This window comes from Nannospalax galili, unplaced genomic scaffold, assembly GCF_000622305.1.
Source record: "Nannospalax galili isolate Female #2095 unplaced genomic scaffold, S.galili_v1.0 scaffold2083, whole genome shotgun sequence".
Taxonomy (NCBI): domain Eukaryota; kingdom Metazoa; phylum Chordata; class Mammalia; order Rodentia; family Spalacidae; genus Nannospalax; species Nannospalax galili.
In genome coordinates, this window is record NW_008350243.1 from 145,109 (window position 1) to 166,332 (window position 21,224).

General features: G+C 53.1%; 1 gene segment (V, D, J or C); it reads left to right on the forward strand.

The window, feature by feature from the left end:
* The window catches only part of LOC103745454, a 144,872-nt gene extending 125,744 nt beyond the window's left edge, over positions 1-19,128 (forward strand). The window contains 6 exon segments of the C gene segment in view: positions 15,106-15,396; positions 15,741-15,779; positions 15,892-16,215; positions 16,323-16,637; positions 18,030-18,160; positions 19,045-19,128. Coding sequence covers positions 15,114-15,396; positions 15,741-15,779; positions 15,892-16,215; positions 16,323-16,637; positions 18,030-18,160; positions 19,045-19,128 — 1,176 coding nt within the window.
* Positions 19,129-21,224: the final 2,096 nt, after the last annotated feature.

Here is a 21,224-nt window from a genome sequence, read left to right on the forward strand (position 1 = left end):
AGCTGTTAAGAGCACTGGTTGTTCTTGCAGAAGACCCACATGGCAGCTAACGACTGTCCATAACTCCAGTTCCAAGGGATCTGACGGCCTCTTCTGTCCTCCTTGGATATTGCACGACATCGGTGCACTTACCTACATGCAAACCTTCTTCTATGTATATGGTTATTAAATAAATAATTTTTAAAAAATGGAAAAAAAAAGATGGGATAAAGATCTAAATGGAGAGTTCACAAAGGAAGAAGTAAAGATGGCTAAGAAACATCCTTCTTCCCCTTTATCCTCATAGTCCCTTGTATAACCCTCCCTCCCCCACTCCCATTCAAAGACCCTATTTTACCCATTTCTCCCTTAGTAACACCTGTCTCCTACTGTTCTCTCTCGGGTTCCTTCTTTCTCTTTACCTCCCTGGTTCCCTTCCATTGTCCTGGTTTATGCAGTTACATCAGGCTATATACTCATATATAAGGGTGCTAGGGTCCACAAATGAAGGATAACATATGTCGTTTGTTTTTCTGACTCTGTTTTACTTCACTTAGTATAACAATTTCTAGTTTCATCCATTTACCTGCAAATTTCATGACAGATGTGTTGCTGGTGAAGATTTTCACCCACTCTGTAGGTCTTCACTTCCTTGACTGTTTCTTTGGCTATACAGAAGCTTTTTAGTTTAATGAGTTCCCACTTCCAACAAAGGATTAATATCCATAATATACAAAGAACTCAAAAGAGAAACAAGAAAATAAATGACTCAATAAAAAGATGAGCTAAGGACTTGAATAGAGAATTCTCAAACAAAGAAATAAAAATAGCTATTTTAACACCTTAAAAAGTGCTCAACATTCTTAGTAATTAGAGAAACGCAGATAAAACCCACTTTTAAGATTCCATCTAACCCCAGTCAGACTGACTAAGATCAAGAGAACAAAAGACTCCAAACGCTGGTGAGGGTGTGCAGAAAGGAGAACTCTTACTCACTGCTGGTAGAAACGCGAACTCACGCAGCCACTATGGAAAGCAGTGTGGAGAACTCTGTAAAAACTAAAAATGAATTCCAGCACTCAGGAGGCAGAGGCAGGCAGATCTCTAAAAGTTCGAGGCCAGCTGGTCTACATAGTAACTTCCAGGTCAACTGGGGCTACAGGGAGACCTTGTCTCAAAAAGACCAAAAAAAAGAAAGCAGTGTGGAGTATCCTTAAAAACCTAAAAATGACTCTATCATATGATCTGCTAATACACCTAAAGGATCCGACTGTAGAGATTCCTGTCCTCCCATGTTTGTTGCTGCTCATTTTACAATAGCTAAGAAATGGAAATAACCTAAATGTCCTGATATTAATGGATGGATAATGAAACTGTGGTGCATATACACAATGAAGTTCTACTCCATGGTAAGAAAAGATGAAATTTTCAGGTAAATGGATAGAACTAGAAACTGTTATACTAAGTAAAGTAACATAGACTCAGAAAAGCAAGCAATGTATTCCTCCCTCATTTGCGGATTTTAGCACCAATCCCCTATATGTATGTGGGTCTATATCCTGATATAACAGCAGGAGTCAGAAAAATGGAAATGAAGCACAGGGGTAAAGGGGAAAAGCAATCAGAAAGAGGGGACTAGTCGGAAACAGATGTTCTCAAGGGGGAAACAGGGGAAATAGGGGCATTCAACAGGGAAGGAGGAGGGAAGGACATGTAAGGAAACCGGGGTACAGGGGAAGAAGGAACTCAAGAGAGGGGGGGATAATAGGAGACAGTATTACCAGGGGTAAAGTGGGGTAAATGGGGCACTTAACCTGGGGAGGGAGAAGGGATATTAAACAGGAAGAGAGGCAGAGAGATAAATAAAGCTTAGGTGGCATAAAAAGCCAGAGAGAAACACATTAACTCAAAAGCCCCCTGAAAACCAAAATAACACAGGCTATTGCTAAAGCTCTTGGTTATCTCCAAGACCTAGAAGACAAGACCCTATTCCTGAAGACAGGACTTACCTGGGATACAGGACTTGGAGCAATGGAGCAAGAACTGGTTTGGAAGCCTTCTACCTGAAGTTTAGCTCTCATAATGCTAGATGACAAAACGCAACTACTAAGGGAGAAAAATCAATCAACAAACCCAGCCCTAAAGCCTAATAACCATAATGACCAGCACAACAAACTATCTCTATTGGTGCAGTAGTGGCACACTTATCTGGGAGATAATCAACAGCTATCTAATTGGACTTAAAGCCCTCTCAATGAGAGAGAACTCATGGGTGGCACTGTAAACTCAACCAAACACAATGACTGAAGAGGACAAAGATCCTAGAAAAACCCCATCTCTGTCATATCTCTAGACAAGCGACACTCCTAACCATATGCTAAATATGAATCCTTATATTTCCAGACAAGCATATCATATGCCACTCATCAAAGAAGCTTCTTTTTTGCAACATGTGAATGCTAGTAGAGTTCCACAACTAGTCACACATAGAGAATATATATCTGAGAGACACCCAACCCTAAGTGACACATCTACAGTGAAACCTCTACACCAAAGGTTCATGGAACATAGTGGAACAGGGGGTAGAGAAAATCCTAATACATCCCTCAACTCTCACCAGCGAAGCTTCTTCCTACAGCAGAGTGTGGTGCACACAGAAGGCCACAACTGGCTAACTTTTGGAGAATGAGCGTGCAGCGTGCGTGTCCCTGGGTAGGACTCCTTATTAAACCTCACCCACCCACGGCTCAGGGACCCTTGCAGAAGAGGGGTGGAAAGATTGTAAGAGCCAGGGCTGGTGCATGAACGTAAGGAAACCGAGGCTTTCAGGCCACTGGGAACTCGCTCATATGAACTTGCAGCAATGGTGACAGCATGCACAAGACCGTGCTGACTCAGTCAGACAAAAACCCGGCATGGAGCAGAGGAAATGGGCAGCAGGCCCAACCCTAGCCTAGGAACTATTGGAGAGTAGATCTTCTTTAAGGGAGAGACTCTAGATAGGCTGACGAGACTCCAGTGGAGGGACATCTGGGCACAAAGCCTTGACCAGAAGGGACTTAACATATTAGAATACATGAAATCCGATGGGGGGGGCTATAGGGGACAAAAACAGGGGAGGGGTCTAAATTTGATTAAGATCTATAATATGAAATGCACAAAAACTCAATAAGAAAACTTTTTTTAAACAAAGTAGCAACCCAGTTGGTAAGACAGTATCATGAACTAACCCACCCGGGGAAGACAACCATGGAAAGTTTGCTGAGCCAGCATTACTTTATACCGAAGCTCCCCACCTCACGTGCCCAGGCCAGCACAAGGTATGGTCTTGATCTGCACATAGCCAGTACTTGCTAGTCTTGGTCTGCACGTAGTCAGGATGGACTGAGGCACCTGTGACTCACACCAAAAGGGTACAAGAAGTGTTAGTAAAGGTTCTGTTAAGAGAAATCATCCCGCTGGGCCTGGTGGTGCACGTCTTTAGTCCCAGCACTCTGGAGGCAGAGGCAGGCAGATCTCTGTGAGCTCAAGGCCAGCCTGGTCTACACAGTGAGTTCCAGACTAGCTGAGGCTATAGGGAGACCCTGTCTCAAAAAGACCGAGAGAGAGAGAGACAGAGAGAGAAATCATTCCAAAGTATGAGCTGCCACTCTCCAATGGATCAGACATGGGCCCACCTTTGTGTCTGAGATTGTTTAAATTCTATCTAAAACTCTGGATCAAATGGAAACTTCATACAGTTTACAGGCCACAGAACTCAAGGAGAGTTGAGCACATGAACTAGACCCTTAAGACTACTTTAGCAAAATTTTGCCAAGAAACCAGGTACCCTGGATTAATTTACTGCTCTTTTCCAAGCAAGATGTTCTCCCAAAATCTTCTGGCTACTCCCTTTCTGAGATCGTGTCATATTGGGAGATCACCCCCAATAATGGGAAAGTTGAGAGGGAACCCCAACAAAGAGAAGATTTAGAAATGTCCAGGAGGAGCTGGAGAGATGGCTCAGCGGTTAAGAACACTGACTGTTCTTGCAGAAAACCCAGGTTCAAATCCCAACACCCACATGGCAGCAAACAACTGTAACTCCAGTTCCAGGGGATCTGACAGCCTCTTCTGTCTTCCCCGGGCATTGCACGACATGGGTGCAAAAGTCCAGGAATCTCCTGACTATAGGAAAGACTGTCATATCAACAGGGAAACATTTTTTAAAATCCCTAATCTCCTTGGGAAATTGGGTATATTCCTAACAGCCAGAAGATGAAATATGGGTTAATGATCAGACAAAGGAGCCACTCCAGATGGTCTGGGCTGGCCCACACGCAGTTATATTGGCAACTCCTACTGCTGTTAAGGTTGGATTCATCACACCTGGGTGAAAAGGACCACAGTGTCAGGAGAAAGCAGAGAGCCGGACTGTGGAACTGTGTCCTAAGCAAGCTGCTCTGAGTCACACTGCAGAAACAACCAGACCTCGCCAGAGAGCAACCCCGCTCTGGCCACCCTCAGAAGCTGATCAGTCTGTGTACAGCGGAAGCTTGAGGAGTCTTCAGCTCTGCTCTGCTCGCAAACCTGGAGGTTAACTGGTCTATGTGTGATGGAAGCCTGAGGAACTCAACAAGAGACTCTGGGGACTTATGGTCAAAATGCCAGCCCATTCCTATGTGCTTAGTGGTGTAATGCTTGCTTTAATGCTGTCCATGGGCCTAATGGCAATAGCTCCGGGTGATTGGAAAACACTAAAAAGATGCCTTTAGTATTATTATACTTGGGTATGAGTATATTCTTTGGAATATTTTGCTCCTTATAAGAGCCTCTCCTATCCCCTGTGCCAGTGGAATTTCTATTTTCACTCTGTTGATAGTGATAAATCCAATGATCTATGTACCAATCAGTCTGGGGTTTTGCAGGAGGCTGAGGAAGATTTATGCTACAAGTTCAGATCCAGACTATCATGTTTGTTTGCATGAAAGGATCATGAAAGAGCTTTTGCCTGAATTAGCACCAGCCCCACACGTACCCAGGGGGCCCCAGGATTCATATACATCCCTGCCCCATCAGGGGTCCCACAAGACACCATACCATGGTGCATCCTTGGTTATAACCCAAATAATCTGTTTCTGTAGAGGCTATGAACCTCTCCTGGGAAATCAAAACCCTCATAGATGGAGCGGTGTGACTGATGATATGTTAAACCCATGTTTCAAGAGAAGCCTTGAGCAGAGTTAACCCAGGAGGTCTGTATGACTGTCCATGGTTCTCAATGCCCTTACTATAAGGCACCACTTAGAGGGCCTAAGGCAGGCCCAGGGGTCAAATCCCCTGAGGAAATGCCAATAATTCTCCTGGAAACCCAAGCACTGGTGTTGAGACTTACAACTCAAACTGTGGGAATAATTTATACCATGACCAGTTATTTCAAACCTGCAACTCAACACTGGCAAGCAATTGCTGGCTGTCCATGTCTACTGGGACAACGAGGATAAGGGCAGCCCTGGTGGACATCACAGACCCAGAACTATCAAAGACGGGGAAGGCTTCAACTCTACAAGGCCAAGGTTGGAAACAGTTGCATAAACTGAAAGAACCCCACAATATGGCAAGGGTCTCAGCAACCTGAATACTAGGGAACTCCAGGATTACTTCAACTGTGAACGGACCCAGAGCTGTGTAACCCTGACAATGTGCCCAATGCATGAAATATGGTGAACCAGGCGCTTCTCACTCATATTTGCCTGTGGACAGGAGACTTACACGTGTCTGCCCAAAGGTGGAAGCAAACTTGTGCCTTACCTCTCCTTACCCCTAAGATAAATGTTATACCTGGAGACCAACCCACACCAACACCATCACTAGATTTATATTACAACAGGCCAAGGAGGATAGTACCTAAACTGATTCCACTTCTAGTGGCATTGGGGATCACTTCCAGGGTGGCACTCAGGGCAGGAAGTGTAGCTCAGCCAGCAATAAAGACCAAGCAACTCACCCAGCCTATGATGGACTCCTACAGAAACTGTCTAAGTCAACATTCATAGTTTAAAAACAATTAGACTCTCTATCTGCAGAAGCCCTCCAAATCAGAAGGGGATCGGACTTGCTACTTGCCAAAATGGAGGGGGACTCTGCTTGTTTCTGCGAGAAGAGCGCTGTTTCTATGTTACTTACACTGGAATAACACAAAGGACAATAAAAGACATCCAGGGTTCGAAGGCAGAGAGATGCTGTGGCCACATCCTGGTCATTCTGGTCTCCACTCGCCCCATAGCTTATGCAGCTTGGGAGTCCATTATCGGTCATTATAGTGGCACTCTTCTTTGGACCCTGCATCTTCTAAGGGCTAAATAATTTCATCTGCAATGAAATTACAAATGGTCCTGATGTTCAGGCCTCCACCTCATGCCTTACACCACATGGATGCTTGTTTGTTTGCTTGTTTTGGGTCCTTTTTTTTTTTTTGAGACAGGGTCTCCCTGTAGCCCCAGCTGGCCTGGAACTCACAGAGATCCGCCTGCCTCTGCCTCCCAAGTGCTGGGATTAAAGGCATGTGCCACCACACCCAGCTCACACTATGTGGATGTTAAAAAACAAAATGACCATTGAGAATTATACTGTATGTAATAGAAAACTAAGTATCAAAAGGGGGGAAAGATGAGGTTATATTCTCACAAACAAGCTGGATTCTTCTATAATCTTATGCTTAGACTATTTTGTAGCTTCCTTTTGTCTCACTAAGTGGATGTCTTGAAATGCAAACCTGTGATGTTTTACTACTCAGCAATGTTTTGTTGCTCTCTGATGTCTTTACCACCCTAAGATGTTTTATTTCTGTGTAATATCTTGAAGGTCTGTAATACTTTCCAGATAAAATGTCTAGCTACTGATGAGGATGTGAAACTAAGAAAATAGAAAGTTCTAACAAGGAATCTGATCTAATTACACAAACGTGCAAATCAAACGTGAGGGCATCTTAAACTTCTGTATGTAATATCTGTTTTGCTTTTTTCTTTTATAAACTGCAATGACCATGTGACTGACTCTTACTAGCTATAGATGAAAAGGCAGCAGATGTCCTGACGTAGGCCTGGGGTGTCTTCTTCGTAACCTATGATGACCAGGCAAACTCATCGTACTTTGTTCACGGCTCAGAAAACCCTGAAGCCTTTGTTGTTAATTCTGACACCCGTGTATGTGACAATAAACACACTCTCCGACCTCTCCTGAGTGACGTGCTTGATCTCAGCTCCTCGCAGAATTTTTCCACAACATTCCCATGCTTGATGCCAGTGTCACCAAGCCCCAGAACAGCACCTCTCTCATTCTGGGTCCTCAATAACAGGTGTATACCAACTTTTCCAAAAGCTGGCTAGCCCCTTGGCCCTTCTGGCCCTGTTCCCCACCCCTCAGGCCCAGAGCACAGCTGGCCTCACCCTCTTCTACCCTCAAGCTTTCCTGGTCCCTGCTCAAGCCTGGAATGAGCTCCTTCCGCCACTCAGTGGGGTCTACTGCCTAGTGTACCCCACTACTACAGCAGCCTTGACGCCCCTGTCTCATGTCCTCATGAGCCCCTAGGCTCAGAAGAGGGGCTCCTACTCCCCTGGGATCAGAAATGGGGTCACGACCCCAAAACTGTAACCCGTCAGGTTCCTTCGGAGTACCAGCCTCAGGAATCTTCCTGGACCAGGTTCCCTCTCAGTTCCCCAAGAACTCTTCCTGGGTCCCAGCACTGCTTCTCTCCATAGCCAAGATTCCTCCTGCTTGTGAGCTCAGCCAGAGTCCTGGGCCCTTTCTGTTCCCCATTCACCTTGCACTCTGCATCCTCGGCCATAAGCCTCAGTCTCCTCTCTGAGCCTCAGACTGATCTGGGCTTTCATGAGAAAGCACTATCTAGAGGTAGGGGCAGAGGGATATGCTCACCAAGGCTGGCCTTAAGTTAGGCCTGAGTGAGAGGCCCAGGTAGTGACAGGCCTCTCCAAGAAGGGAGTCAGGAAAGAGTGAGCATAACCACTCAGCCTCATCTCGCCCTGGGGATCTGGGAGGCCCGGGGGTACAGAGCAGCAGGTGATGACCAGCTTCTCAGTTTGTCCCCTGAGTCTCAAATGTCGCATCTCACCCACCCCACGTATCCACAAGAGACAGTCTCAGCCACGTTTGGACTCCCCCTGGCCCCTGACATAGAAACCACTAAAAGAAAGAGGAACTTCAGGAAGGGCCTTGGTGCCACCCAGTTTCAATCCTGTTTTTAGTCTGTTCAGAGGTGGAAGTGAGTGACGTTCACATATCTGGGACAAGGGCATTGACTCAGAGGGGGACAAGAAGAAGCCAGGGGCAAAAGCAGGAAGAGGGTAATTGCCATCACAGCCTCCCATGTGAGTGGGGTCATCAGGGAAAGGGGACAGCAGAGGCTAGAGGCATCAGTGGGCACTTCAGGCCTGAGTAGCTGTCAGATCACAGGAGAGTGAGATGGGCTGACAGAGCAGCCCAATGAAGGAAGCAGAGGTGGCTACCTGCAACCAAGGGTCAACCAGGCAGCCCCTGGAATCCCACAGGCAGGAACACAGGCCACTAGAGCTGTGCACACCCACAGGTGGCCAGAGTGGACCTCAAGAAGGTGATGACATAGACCAGGAGGCCTGAGGGAGGAACTCAGCCTGGCCTGGAAGCTGATGGAGTCAAGACAGCTGCTGAGCAGAGAAAAGGGTCCTGTAGAACGAGGTGCCAAAGGGCTGCAGAGCTGAGGGCAGGGCGAGGAGGGGGTCTGCCTGAATACACAGGTGCTCTGGGAGGACCTCTAAGCCTGCTGGGAATAGCTGACAGAGATTCGGGGCACAATCCCAGAATTCAACAGCAAAGCAAAATCTGTGCTGAAATGCATGCAGGGAAACCCGAGGGTCTCCAAGAATCAGAAAGGACAGCTGCAGATGAGCTTCGGAGGATGGGCGTGCCAAGGGAGGTGGGCAAGGCCCAGGATGTCAGACAAACAGGCAGTGCAGCTATCGATAGCCCCGGTGGGTAGGGGTACAGGGGGTTAGGCAGCCCTAGGAACTCAGACCAAGTTGAGCAGCTTCAGCAGGACCGAGAAATGGACAGGTGTGGGGCACCAGGCTGAGCTGCGGCGGTCAACTGGGACAAGCAGGTGGGAGTCAGGAGCCAAGACACAAAGCTGACCATCATTGGATAACTGGAGCAGGTAGGAGTCCTCACGGCCCAGGGCAGCTCAGAAAGCTCAGGGGACCATAATGAGATGCTCAGAGGAATTGGAGAAGGTGGGAGTGTCTGGGAGCCTAGGGAAGCTCCAGGATTTGGAGGGAACAGGCTGGGATATTCAGGGGAACTGGGGAAGGCTGGGATCCAGGGAAGCTCCAGGATTTCAGGAGCCCAGGCTGAGATGCTCAGGGGAACTGGGGTAGGTGGGAGTGCTAGGGGAAACACAGAGAAGTCCAGGTTCTACAGTGGAGCTGACATAAGACAGCTTGTAGGGGACCGAGCTGAGCACACTGGGTAACTGGGGCAGGTATGAGGACTGGGGGATGGGGGGGCTGGGCAGCCTCAGGAACCCTGAGCTGCGGCGGTCAACTGGGACAAGCAGGTGGGAGTCAGGAGCCAAGACACAAAGCTGACCATCATTGGATAACTGGAGCAGGTAGGAGTCCTCACGGCCCAGGGCAGCTCAGAAAGCTCAGGGGACCATAATGAGATGCTCAGAGGAATTGGAGAAGGTGGGAGTGTCTGGGAGCCTAGGGAAGCTCCAGGATTTGGAGGGAACAGGCTGGGATATTCAGGGGAACTGGGGAAGGCTGGGATCCAGGGAAGCTCCAGGATTTCAGGAGCCCAGGCTGAGATGCTCAGGGGAACTGGGGTAGGTGGGAGTGCTAGGGGAAACACAGAGAAGTCCAGGTTCTACAGTGGAGCTGACATAAGACAGCTTGTAGGGGACCGAGCTGAGCACACTGGGTAACTGGGGCAGGTATGAGGACTGGGGGATGGGGGGGCTGGGCAGCCTCAGGAACCCAGGGGACCATGGCAGAGCAGATGAAGGGACATGGGTCAGGGGGGTACTGGGTACCCAGGAGAGTCCCAGGAGTTCAGGGGACCTGGCTGAGCAGTATGGTAGAGCTGGAGCAGGTGACTGTGCTGGGCAAGGCCAAGCAGGTACAGAGGAGCTGGGGAAGATGAGGTAAAGGGGGACTCAGGACAGCAGTAGGTGCTCAGGAGACAAAGGGGCCAAGCTTAAGCATCATGTGCCCTGCCAAGAGCTAAGAAGATGCCCACAGAAGAGACAGCTGAAGGCTCTGGGAGCTCAGGTCAGACCCCCTTCTGAACTGGCAGCAGAGGAGAGAAGAGAGGGACAAAGCATCCAAGGCATGCTGACCAGGCCAGCAGAGCTGCTAGGACAGATGTGTACAAGGGCCTCTGTCCAAGGGCAGAAGACAGAGGTCTGAGCAGACAGCATCTCAAGTCACCATGGTAGGGCTGTACACTGCTAGGAGCCATAGTAGCCATTCTGAGAGCTGACATTGCTGGGTACCAGTTAGGGGTGTGGGAACTGGGGGCTGGTAGGAGTGTGGGGACCAGGTCTGCACCTACTAGGCAGCTGGGGGATGATGGGAGTGTGGGAGACCAGCTCCAGTAGCTACTGGGGAGCTGGAGGCTGGTGGGAGTGTGGGGGACCAGTTCCAGTAGCTACTGGGGAGCTGGAGGCTGGTGGGAGTGTGGGGGACCAGTTTCAGCAGCTACTGGGCAGCTGGGAGCTGGTGGGAGTGTGGGGGACCAGTTCCAGTAGCTACTTGGGAGCTGGGAGCTGGTGGGAGTATGGGGGTTCTATTCCAGCAGCTACTGGGGAGCTGGGGGCTGGTGAGAGTGTGAGGGACCAGTTCCAGCAGCTACTGGACAGCTGGGGGCTGGTAGGAGTGTGGGGGACCAGTTCCAGCAGCTACTGGACAGCTGGGGGCTGGTGGGAGTGTGGGGGACCAGTTCCAGCAGCTACTGGGCAGCTGGGGGCTGGTGGGAGTGTGGGGGACCAGTTCCAGCAGCTACTGGACAGCTGGGGGCTGGTAGGAGTGTGGGGGACCAGTTCCAGTAGCTACTGGGAAGCTGGGGGCTGGTGGGAGTGTGGGGGACCAGTTCCAGCAGCTACTGGACAGCTGGGGGCTGGTAGGAGTGTGGGGGACCAGTTCCAGTAGCTACTGGGCAGCTGGGGGCTGGCGGGAGTGGGGGGAACAGGTCAGTGGCTACTGGGGAGCTGGGGGCTGGTGGGAGTGGGGGGAACCAGTTCCAGCAGCTACTGGGCAGCTGGAGGCTGGTAGGAGTATGGGGGACCAGTACCAGTAGCTACTGGGGAGCTGGGGGCTGGTGGGAGTGGGGGGAACCAGTTCCAGCAGCTACTGGGCAGCTGGAGGCTGGTAGGAGTATGGGGGACCAGTACCAGTAGCTACTGGGGAGCTGGGGGCTGGTGGGAGTGGGGGGAACCAGTTCCAGCAGCTACTGGGCAGCTGGAGGCTGGTAGGAGTGTGGGGGACCAGTTCCAGTAGCTACTGGGCAGCTGGGGGCTGGTGGGAGTGTGGGGGTCCAATTCCAGTAGCTACTGGGCAGCTGGGCGCTGGTGGGAGTGTGGGGGTCCAATTCCAGTAGCTACTGGGAAGCTGGGGGCTGGTGGGAGTGTGGGGGTCTAATTCCAGTAGCTACTGGGCAGCTGGGGGCTGGCGGGAGTGTGGGGAACAGGTCAGTGGCTACTGGGCAGCTGGGGGCTGGTGGGAGTGTGGGGAACCAGTTCCAGCAGCTACTGGGCAGCTGGAGGCTGGTAGGAGTATGGGGGACCAGTTCCAGTAGCTACTGGGGAGCTGGGGGCTGGTGGGAGTGTGGGGAACCAGTTCCAGTAGCTGCTGGGGAGCTGGGGGCTGATGGGAGTGTTTGGGATCAGTTCCAGCAGCTACTGGACAGCTGGGGGCTGATGGGAGTGTGGGGGACCAGTTCCAGTAGCTACTGGGGAGCTGGGGGCTGGTGGGAGTGTAGGGGTCCAGTTCCAGAGGCTACTAGGGAGCTAGGGCTGCTGGGATGTGGAGGACAAGTTCCAGCTACTACTGGGGAACTTAGGCTGTCAAGTGTGTGGTGGTGGGGTGGGGAACGAGGGAGGGGGAGACCAGGATGAGAAGCTACTCTGGAGTGGGGGGTGGTGGGAGTGTAGGGGTCCAGTTCCAGAGGCTTCTAGGGAGCTAGGGCTGCTGGGATGTGGAAGACAAGTTCCAGCAGCTCCTGGGGAACTTAGGCTGTCAAGTGTGTGGTGGTGGGGTCGGGGACAGGGGGAGGGGGAGACCAGGCTGAGAAGCTATTTTGGAGTGGGGGCTCGTGAGGGTGTGGAGGATCCATCCCAGAAGCTCCTGGGGCACTGGGACTGGTTGTTCAGTGAGAGAAGGGGTCTAGCAGGTTCTGGAGGTCTGGGACTTCTGGGTGTGCGGAGGAGCAGGCCCTGGAGCTACAGATGAGCTGGGACAGGTGAGAGAAGAGACCAGATCAAGCAGCTACAGGAGCACTAGAGAAAGTAAGGTGAGTGGGGGTCCAGGACACCCCAAAGCTCCCTACCAGGAGCTGAGTGGATGCCCACAGCAAGGACACCTGAGGGCTCTGGGAGCTCAGGTCAGGAGGGATGAGAGCCAAGAGATATCTGCGTTATCCTGTCCAGGATCTGGCCACTAGGGCAGCCAGAACTCAAGGTAGCGGGGCAGAAGGGGTAGGACAGCTGTGACCAGCAAGGGCTTCTGTGTGCTTCAAGGGCAGGTGAGGTATCAGGTCACCATGGCAGGAACCATATGAGCCAGCCTGGGAGCTGACACTACTGGGCACCAGAGTCAGGGGTGTGAGGAACAGGGCTGAGGCCAGATGATGAGCGTGGTGTGCCCAGTGGCAGAAGGGAGGGTAAGCTGCTCTGACCTCACACTGGGAGGGAGAGCGGACAGAACAGCAAGGTCAGGGCTGGGCCCGATCCAGATATCTGCTTTGATGGTGGGGAAGGGGCTGAGCATCCGTTGGCTGGTGGACCCAGGTCAGCTGACCAAGGAGAGCAAAGGCAGCCCAGTGGTACAAGGAAGCTTCCAGAACTGGAGAAAGAAGAAGTAGTGTACCAGGGTCACTGACTCCAGGAGCTCACAGGGAGGGCAGAGGGCAGGGTAGGGAACTGCTGGGAGAGGATGGGCGCTCTGGGCCTGAAGAAGCAAACCCAGCACTGGGAGCGATCTGGGCTGAGGATTGGGCAGGCAGGGGGCAGGTGGGCAAGAAGCGGTAGGAAAGCGGGCCAGATCTGACAGGGGCAATCTGAGAGGCTCAAGACTTAGAGGCAGAGCTGAGGGAGTCCTGGACAATGATCAGCAGTGCCAGCTAAGGGCTCAGAGAAGGGGATGGAGAGGGCTAGGCACAGTCTCAGAGGTTCAGGGAGCCTTGTCACCTCATACCCTTGCCGTCCTAGCTTCCCTACAGCAGCAGGGGGCCACTAGAAGCTTCCAAGCTGGGAGCAGTGAGAGAGGTGGAGAGTATGGACCCACAGGTCCAGGAGTTCACCTGGGAGGTCAGAGATCAGTGAGATACTCTGCTGGGAAGTGCTCCTGGGAGAGGGAGTCTCCTGGAGGCTCAAGGAGAGACACTGTTCCTCCCTGTACAAAACTGGCAGGGACAAGAGTGAAGGCTGGGGGAAGGCAGAGGGCTGTGTGCAAGCTGGACAGGGAAAGGAAAGAGGAACAGAAAGAGAAGGGAAGCAGAGGAAAAGTCAAAGGGGAAGGGCTCAGGGCTCTGCCTGAACTCAGGCAGAAGGGCAGCGTGTCTGCAGAGAGAAGCAGTCCTGGGGGCCTCTGACTGAGCAGGGACCTGGACAGGGAAGGACCCCAGGGTGACACTCCTTTAGGAACCACATAGGTTACAGTTCTGGTGACAGAGGCCCTAGCTATGATCCTGAGTTTATGAGAACATAGGGCAGAAAGCTAAATTGCTACAGCAGTGTGGGGTACACAGAGTCAACCACAGAAGAAGAGGGTACTGATGAGGACCTGAGGATTGGGTGCTCAGGAGGAGACCAACAGGCCCTAGAGCTAAAGGGTAAACCAGGATTAGAAGGGACAAGGGAGGAAGGTAGTTGGCCAGCTTCCTAAAGAACGGACGCACACTCCCATCTCAAGGGCCCGTGGTTATGGGAAGGAAAAGAACTTTTCTGGGGCCTGGCCTCATAAGGAGCATGCCAGGAAAGGAGGACCCAGGCCAATGTGAAGAACATGATAGGAGGGGGTGGAGAGCCAGGGTTGTGATCCACCGGGACCTCACAGGGCTGACTGTACTGCAGAGGAGCAGGTTGGTAGCCAGCCAGATCAGGACAGGCCAGGGCTGCCCACGCCAGGAATGTATGTGCTGGGGGAGTTGATGGTAAACTAGGAGGCAGCAGGAAGATCTGAGGAAAAAGGGGAACTAAGGTCCAGGGTAGTGACCCAGGGCGAGGATTTAGGAGCCTGGACTGGCTTGAGAGGGGGTAGGTCGAGGAAGGGACTCCTAGAGGGTTGTATCTGGGCAGGATGTGGGTCCAAACTCAGGTGTGCAGAGTGTTGACCCTCCTTGGCTCAGAGCCAACTTGAGAGGACACAGTCTACAGGGCTCTGAGACTGGAAAGCTCAGGGGACACAAGGAAAGGGGCCATCAGTCAACCACCAACATGCTAGGGCAGGGACAAGTGGCAGTGAGATCAAACAGGTGTCAGTGAGATCAAACACAGCTTCACAAGCAGAGCCAGGAGGGAGCTGCAGGCCCCCAGGCTGCACTGAGTGCAGCTTGTCACTGAGTGCTGCCCTACATGATGTATGTAGCACAAGACAACACGGAGCAGGACACAGATAGCCACAGGGGGCAACTGGTCTGGCAGTTTTCCAGAAGTGCACTAGGGATGAAGCTGGGCTCAGTGTGCCACAGGTCTGACCAAGCCTGGTGATCCTAGGGTGGAGAAGCCATCCAGGTAAGAACTTGAAATCTACCAGTCCAGTTGCTAGACATTGCCTGAGCCATGCAGAGGTTCGGGACCCTGGGCAGGACTGAGGACACAAACCTTCCAGAGGCCTGACATGTCTAACAGCATACTCACGCCACCGCCCTCTCTTGCAGCCAGCACCATGGCCCCATCCATCTTCACTCTGACCCCCAGCTGTGGGGACACTTCTAGCTCCACGGTGACCCTGGGATGCCTAGTAAAGGGCTACTTCCCCGAGCCAGTGACAGTGTCCTGGAACTCTGGAGCCCTGTCCAGTGGTGTGCATACCTACCCAGCTGTCCTGCAGTCCGGACTCTACACCCTCACCAGCTCAGTGACCATACCTAGCAGCACCTGGTGCACCCAGCCTGTCACCTGCAATGTAGCCCACCCACCCAGCAACACCAAGGTGGACAAGAAACTTGGTAAGAAAATGGGCAAGGGAGGGAGGGGTCCACTGGAGTTCAGACTGGGGTCAACCTCCTGCCTAGACAAACCAGGTTTGGCAACCCTTACCAGGAAAGACCTCAGCCCAAGAAGCAAGGGGTCTCAACTGTTTACCACCTAGAGACATCTGCTCATGGCCCTCCCACTCAGGGAGTGGTCTTCTGGGCTAGATGGCCATATCCTGCATCCTGGACACACAGAGGTAGATGCAAGTGTCAACCTGTCAAGGATCACTTCCAGGACTGACCTGAGCCCATATCAGGGCTCAACTCCCCTGACTTGCTGCCCCAGACCCCAGTAACACATAGCCCTCTCTCTACAGTGCCCAGCCACTCCTCGTCCAGTACGTGCACAAGTACAGGTGAGTCACCAGGTCTTGCTCTCCAGTCCAGGGTAGGGACAAGTAGCCTATGTAACCCTGTATTGCATGATAACCCAGGTGCTGACCCATCTCCAACTCTCACCATCTCCAGATCTCCTGGGGGGACCGTCCGTCTTCATCTTCCCCCCGAAGCCCAAGGACGTACTCATGATCTCCCTGACCCCTAAGGTCACGTGTGTGGTGGTGGACATGAGCCAGGATGACCCCGAGGTCGAGTTCAGCTGGTTTGTGGATGATGTGGAGGTGCATACGGCTCAGACACAGCCCCGGGAGGAACAGAGGAATAGCACGTTCCGTGTGGTCAGCGTCCTCCCCATAGAGCACCAGCACTGGCTGAAGGGCAAGGAGTTCAAGTGCAGGGTCAACAGCAATAACCTCCCGGCTCCCATCGAGAGAACCATCTCCAGAGTCAAAGGTGTGAGCTCCAGTTGGGCAATATAGGGCCTGCAGAAGGCAGGTGCACTGAATGTGGCCTGAACAGACTTCTGTCAGTGACCTCTGTGTTGACCTTTGTACCCACAGGGCAAGCCCAGGTGCCACAGGTTTACACCATGCCCCCACCAAAGGAGCAGATGGTCAACAGCAAGGTCAGTTTAACCTGCATGATCCTAGGCTTCTACCCCGCAGACATGGCCGTGGAGTGGCAGAGGGACGGGCAGCAGGAGCAGGACTTCAAGAACACCCCGCCTGTCCTGGACTCGGACAAGACCTACTTCCTCTACAGCAAACTGACTGTGAGCAGGAATGATTGGGAAGATGGGAACATCTTCACCTGCACTGTGATGCACGAGGCTCTGCACAACCATATCACACAGAAGACCATCTCCAAGTCTCCGGGTAAATGAGCCCAGCACTCGACGAGACCTCAGGTCCTAAGGGACACTGACACCCCCTCCACTCCTTCCCTGTGTAAATAAAGCACCCAGCATTGCCCTGGAACCCTGCAAGACTGTCCTGGTTCTTTCTAAGGTGTACAGACTAGGTCATAAGCTGCGGAGTCTGGCCAGGGTCCAAGACCTGAGTTCTCATTAACATGAGAATAGCATCAACCTGCACCTCCAGATCCAGTGCTCTTGAGACTGCTGGGCCTGGATGGAACTCATCTCTCGTTGGAGAGTAGGGTTTATCCCTAGACAGTCCTTCTCCTTTGCTCTCCCTCTAACCAGCAGTTCCTCTGCTCCGGGCAGAGACATGTACCTAGGAAACCCTCCAAAGAAAGAAACACACGAACCTTACCTCTCTTGGTGTGTCCTTGTTCCCCCACCCATGGAGGATCTCTCAGAGTGCATTGCAGAGTCATGCAAGGTCACAGGCACAGACAGACACTTTCTGTTCCTACATCAATCCAAGAAGCTTTGCAAGGGCTAGGTCTGCAATTGTGCTGAAGCAGGTGGCCCTCACAGCCCCAGGGGAAGGATCACCTGATACCCTTGTGGATGCTGAACCCAGACACATTAGAATCAACCAGCTGACTGTCACCCAGCCCACAAGGCACATGTGGCACACACACACACACACACACACACACACACACACATAGTACACAGGTACATACCTAACAGACTGGGGCCTCACATAGGCACCCTGCACAGCACCCAGACCCAGCAAGGTATCAGGCCTCTCTCATGACTCTCCTGAGCATCCACAAGTGGGCCAACTGAGATACACACAACTGTCCTTTTCTGAGGGTGTCTGCACCCCTTCCCAAAGTCCCCTCTGGCCCAATCTGTCCCTGGACTCTGAGGCCAATGCTCTTGCCCCACACAGTTGGCACTCCTCAGCTGTGTGGCCTGACTCACTTCCCAGTGTGGACCTTCCATGAAGCCCAAGTGCAGACCCTGTCATCACTCTGGTTCTCTGGGCTTGGTCACCAGGGGACAGGCAGAGGGTCAGGAAGGCTGCACAGCCACTGCCTACAGGGGTCACAGTCTCTGAATCAGTCCAGTCAACCCCGGCGCTGAGGGGAGGGGTAGACAGGAAGGGCTCCTGCACAGCCTAAGCCACCACCAAGTCCAGCGTTTCTGGCTGAGCCCAGGGACCAAACCGGGGCAACTGAGGATCTGAGACTGCTGGGCCAGAGAGGGTAGAATGGAGACCAGGATGGGTCTGCAAGTCCAGTCCAGCTGTCCCTTTCTCCTGTGTCTCCCAGTTGCCCCACCCCACCACACAGAGAGTCATCTCCAGCCCCACCTTGGTGGGACAAGCACTGACCACCCCCTCTCTGTCCAGAGATGGTACTGGATGAGACCTGTGCCGAGGCCCAGGACGGGGAGCTGGACGGGCTCTGGACGACCATCACCATCTTCATCACCCTCTTCCTTCTCAGCGTGTGCTACAGCGCCACCGTCACTCTCTTCAAGGTCAGCAAGTTCCCTCACTGTCCCCAAGATGTCCATACTGTCCCCAAACTGTCCTTACTCTGTCCCCACATTGACTCCAAGCTGACCTGGTACAGGCCCGTGAGTATCGTCCCCACATGTCCCCACGCCGGCCCCACAGTTTACCCTGTCTTCATGCTGTTTTGACTCTGTCCCCACACTGTCCATATTCCACCTTCCACAGTGAAACTTTCTGCCCCATGGTGTCTACCCTGCTCTCCCTACACCACTGTTCCCGTTCTATCCCTGCCCTGCAAGTGCTGCCCTCTGAGTTGTCCCCACTCTGTTCACACACAGCCCCACACACGGTCTTCACACACTTCCTCTGCGGCACCACAGTGTGCACCGCATTCCATCCCTCCACCATCCCCACAGGCTCGCGCTGTCCCACAGTGTCCTGTGCTACACCTCGTGGGTCCCTCGCTGTCCCCACTGTGTATCCCATGCTGTCCTCACTCCAACCCACGCTACGCCTACGTGTACCACGTACCTCCTGATGTACCTTATCCCAGGCTGTTCCCACACTGCCCCACACTGTTCCTTGCCTACCCCCATTCTGTCAAGACACTATGACTGTCCCTGTTAAGTGCCCACATTGTCCTCACAGCCATCCCACACTGTGTCCTCACCCTGGTCCCATGCTATCCCCACTCTATCCCACATAGGCCACACAATGTTCCCTAGTACTTTATCTCGCTCTAGTCCCCACACAGTTCCCCAGACTCCCACATGGCTGGAGGGACCTTGGCAGTGGATGCTTGCCTGGATCACCCACTTTTCTAGAGGGAACTGCCCTTGATTCACCCACAAGACAGAGGGGCCCTGAGTGTGGGTCTGATCTCTGTCTTACCCACCCCATCCTACAGGTGAAGTGGATCTTCTCCTACTTGATGGGGCTGAAGCAGACGGCCTACCCTGACTACAAGAACATGATCGGGCAGGGGTCCTAGGCTGCCTCCTATGAGGGGCAGGCCAGATTCCATTCATCCCACAGAGCAACACGGCCCTCAGGCCACACTGTCCACTCTCTGCACTGCCTTCTGACCCTAAGACCCTTCCACACTCCATTCTGCCCCTTTGGAGGGCTGTGTGGACAGCAGGCTCTGCCCCAGACCACAGACACCAGGATTTAAGCCACCACCACCACAGTAGCAGCCAAGACGCTGGATAAGGCCAGAAGAGCCACACATTTCCTCAGCAGAATGTCCAGATGATTAGGAGAGCAGGGCATTCACTGGAGAAGATACAGGTGCCCAGCTGGGCAGGGACCAGCCTTGGAGCCGGCCCTGTCCACACCGTCCTCTCACAGAGTTTCCTCAGAGGAGGAGCATTTTCAGACCCTTGGGAAGAGGCATCTGCCACCAAGGCTAGGAAGACCAGGGCCACAAGGGCTCAAAGGGAGCTCCAAGAAGGTCACTCCAAGGACCTTCACCCCACCCGTGCCCAGCCAGGATCCTTCCTGGCACTTTGTGAACTCTGGGCTCTAGAGACAGAGCCTCCTGAAGGGGCTCTGGTGTCGGCCCCCTGTCCTGCCACCTGTTCAACATGCTGGATTCGCAGGCAAGGAATACACCCACAGACACCACTGACCCACAGCCTTGAGACCAGGACACTGCCACCTCCCTGGAGGTCCCGGCTACACTCCAAGGAGACACTCAGAGGAAGGCATGGGCTGCATGGTCTCTGTGGAACTCTGATAAGTGCAGGGCAGAGGCCTCTGAGCAGGGCCTGGGTAACCAGCAAGGACCTCCTAGACACGGGCCTGATGAGCAGGTCCCAGCCGGGCCAGAAGAAGGGACACAAGAGCCACGGGAGGGAGAGGAGATGCAGGACGGCAGGCGGGGCGTCCAGCCAGGACTCTGACAGCAGCAAGTACCAACTGGAATAGACGTGTAGGGAGTCAGTCCAGACTAGGGCATCGGGCCAGGTGTGGTCACTGCAGAGGTCCCATGTCAGTCTAGCCCAGGGCACCAGGCCAGGTGTGGTCACTGCAGAGGTCCCATGTCAGTCCAGCCCAGGGCACCGGGCCAGGTGTGGTCACTGCAGAGACCCCATGTCAGTCCAGCCCGGGACACCGAGCCAGGTGTGGTCACTGCAGAGGCCTCATGTCTGGTTCTCCAGCATCTCTCAAGCCAATGCAAAGTCAGAGTCTCCAGACAGGAAGGCAAAGGAAAGGGGGAAGGAAAAGTGAGCGCCTGCCCCCACGGACTCGCAGGAAGTGCTCGGAACCCAGGAGTCGCTTTGGCAGCTGCTTTCTTCTTAATCTGGAGACCTTTGATGTCTTCAGGTCTCTCTCTGGTTTTTTGTTGTTTGGAGGTTTTTGACAATAAAATGTGTTTTCTGTATTCTGTACCTCACTGTGCTCTTCCTGTGTGGACCAGCTCTGTCAGTTCTTAGCATCCGGGAACAAGGCACAGTTAGGTAGACCAGTGAGCCACGCAGGCCCCTCTACCTCCTGTCCTGTGTCCTCCCAGGCCTCCCTCGGTGGGCTCCTCCCTACTGAGTACCAGTACTGCGCCCCGAACCACCCAGAGCCTGGGCCTCTCTCTTAGTCTAGCCCAGGGCACCGGGCCAGGTGTGGTCACTGCAGAGACCCCATGTCAGTCCAGCCCAGGGCACCGGGCCAGGTGTGGTCACCGCAGAGGCCCCATGTCAGTTCAGCCCAGGGCACCGGGCCAGGTGTGGTCACCGCAGAGGCCCCGTGTCTGTCCAGCCCAGGGCACCGGGCCAGGTGTGGTCACTGCAGAGGCCTCATGTCTGGTTCTCCAGCATCTCTCAAGCCAATGCGAAGTCAGAGTCTCCAGACAGGAAGGCAAAGGAAAGGGGGAAGGAAAAGTGGGCGCCTGCCCCCACAGACTCGCAGGAAGTGCTCGGAACCCAGGAGTCGCTTTGGCAGCTGCTTTCTTCTAATCTGGAGACCTTTGATGTCTTCAGGTCTCTTTCTGGTTTGTTGTTGTTTGGAGGTTTTTGACAATAAAATGTGTTTTCTGTATTCTGTACCTCACTGTGCTCTTCCTGTGTGGACCAGCTCTGTCAGTTCTTAGCA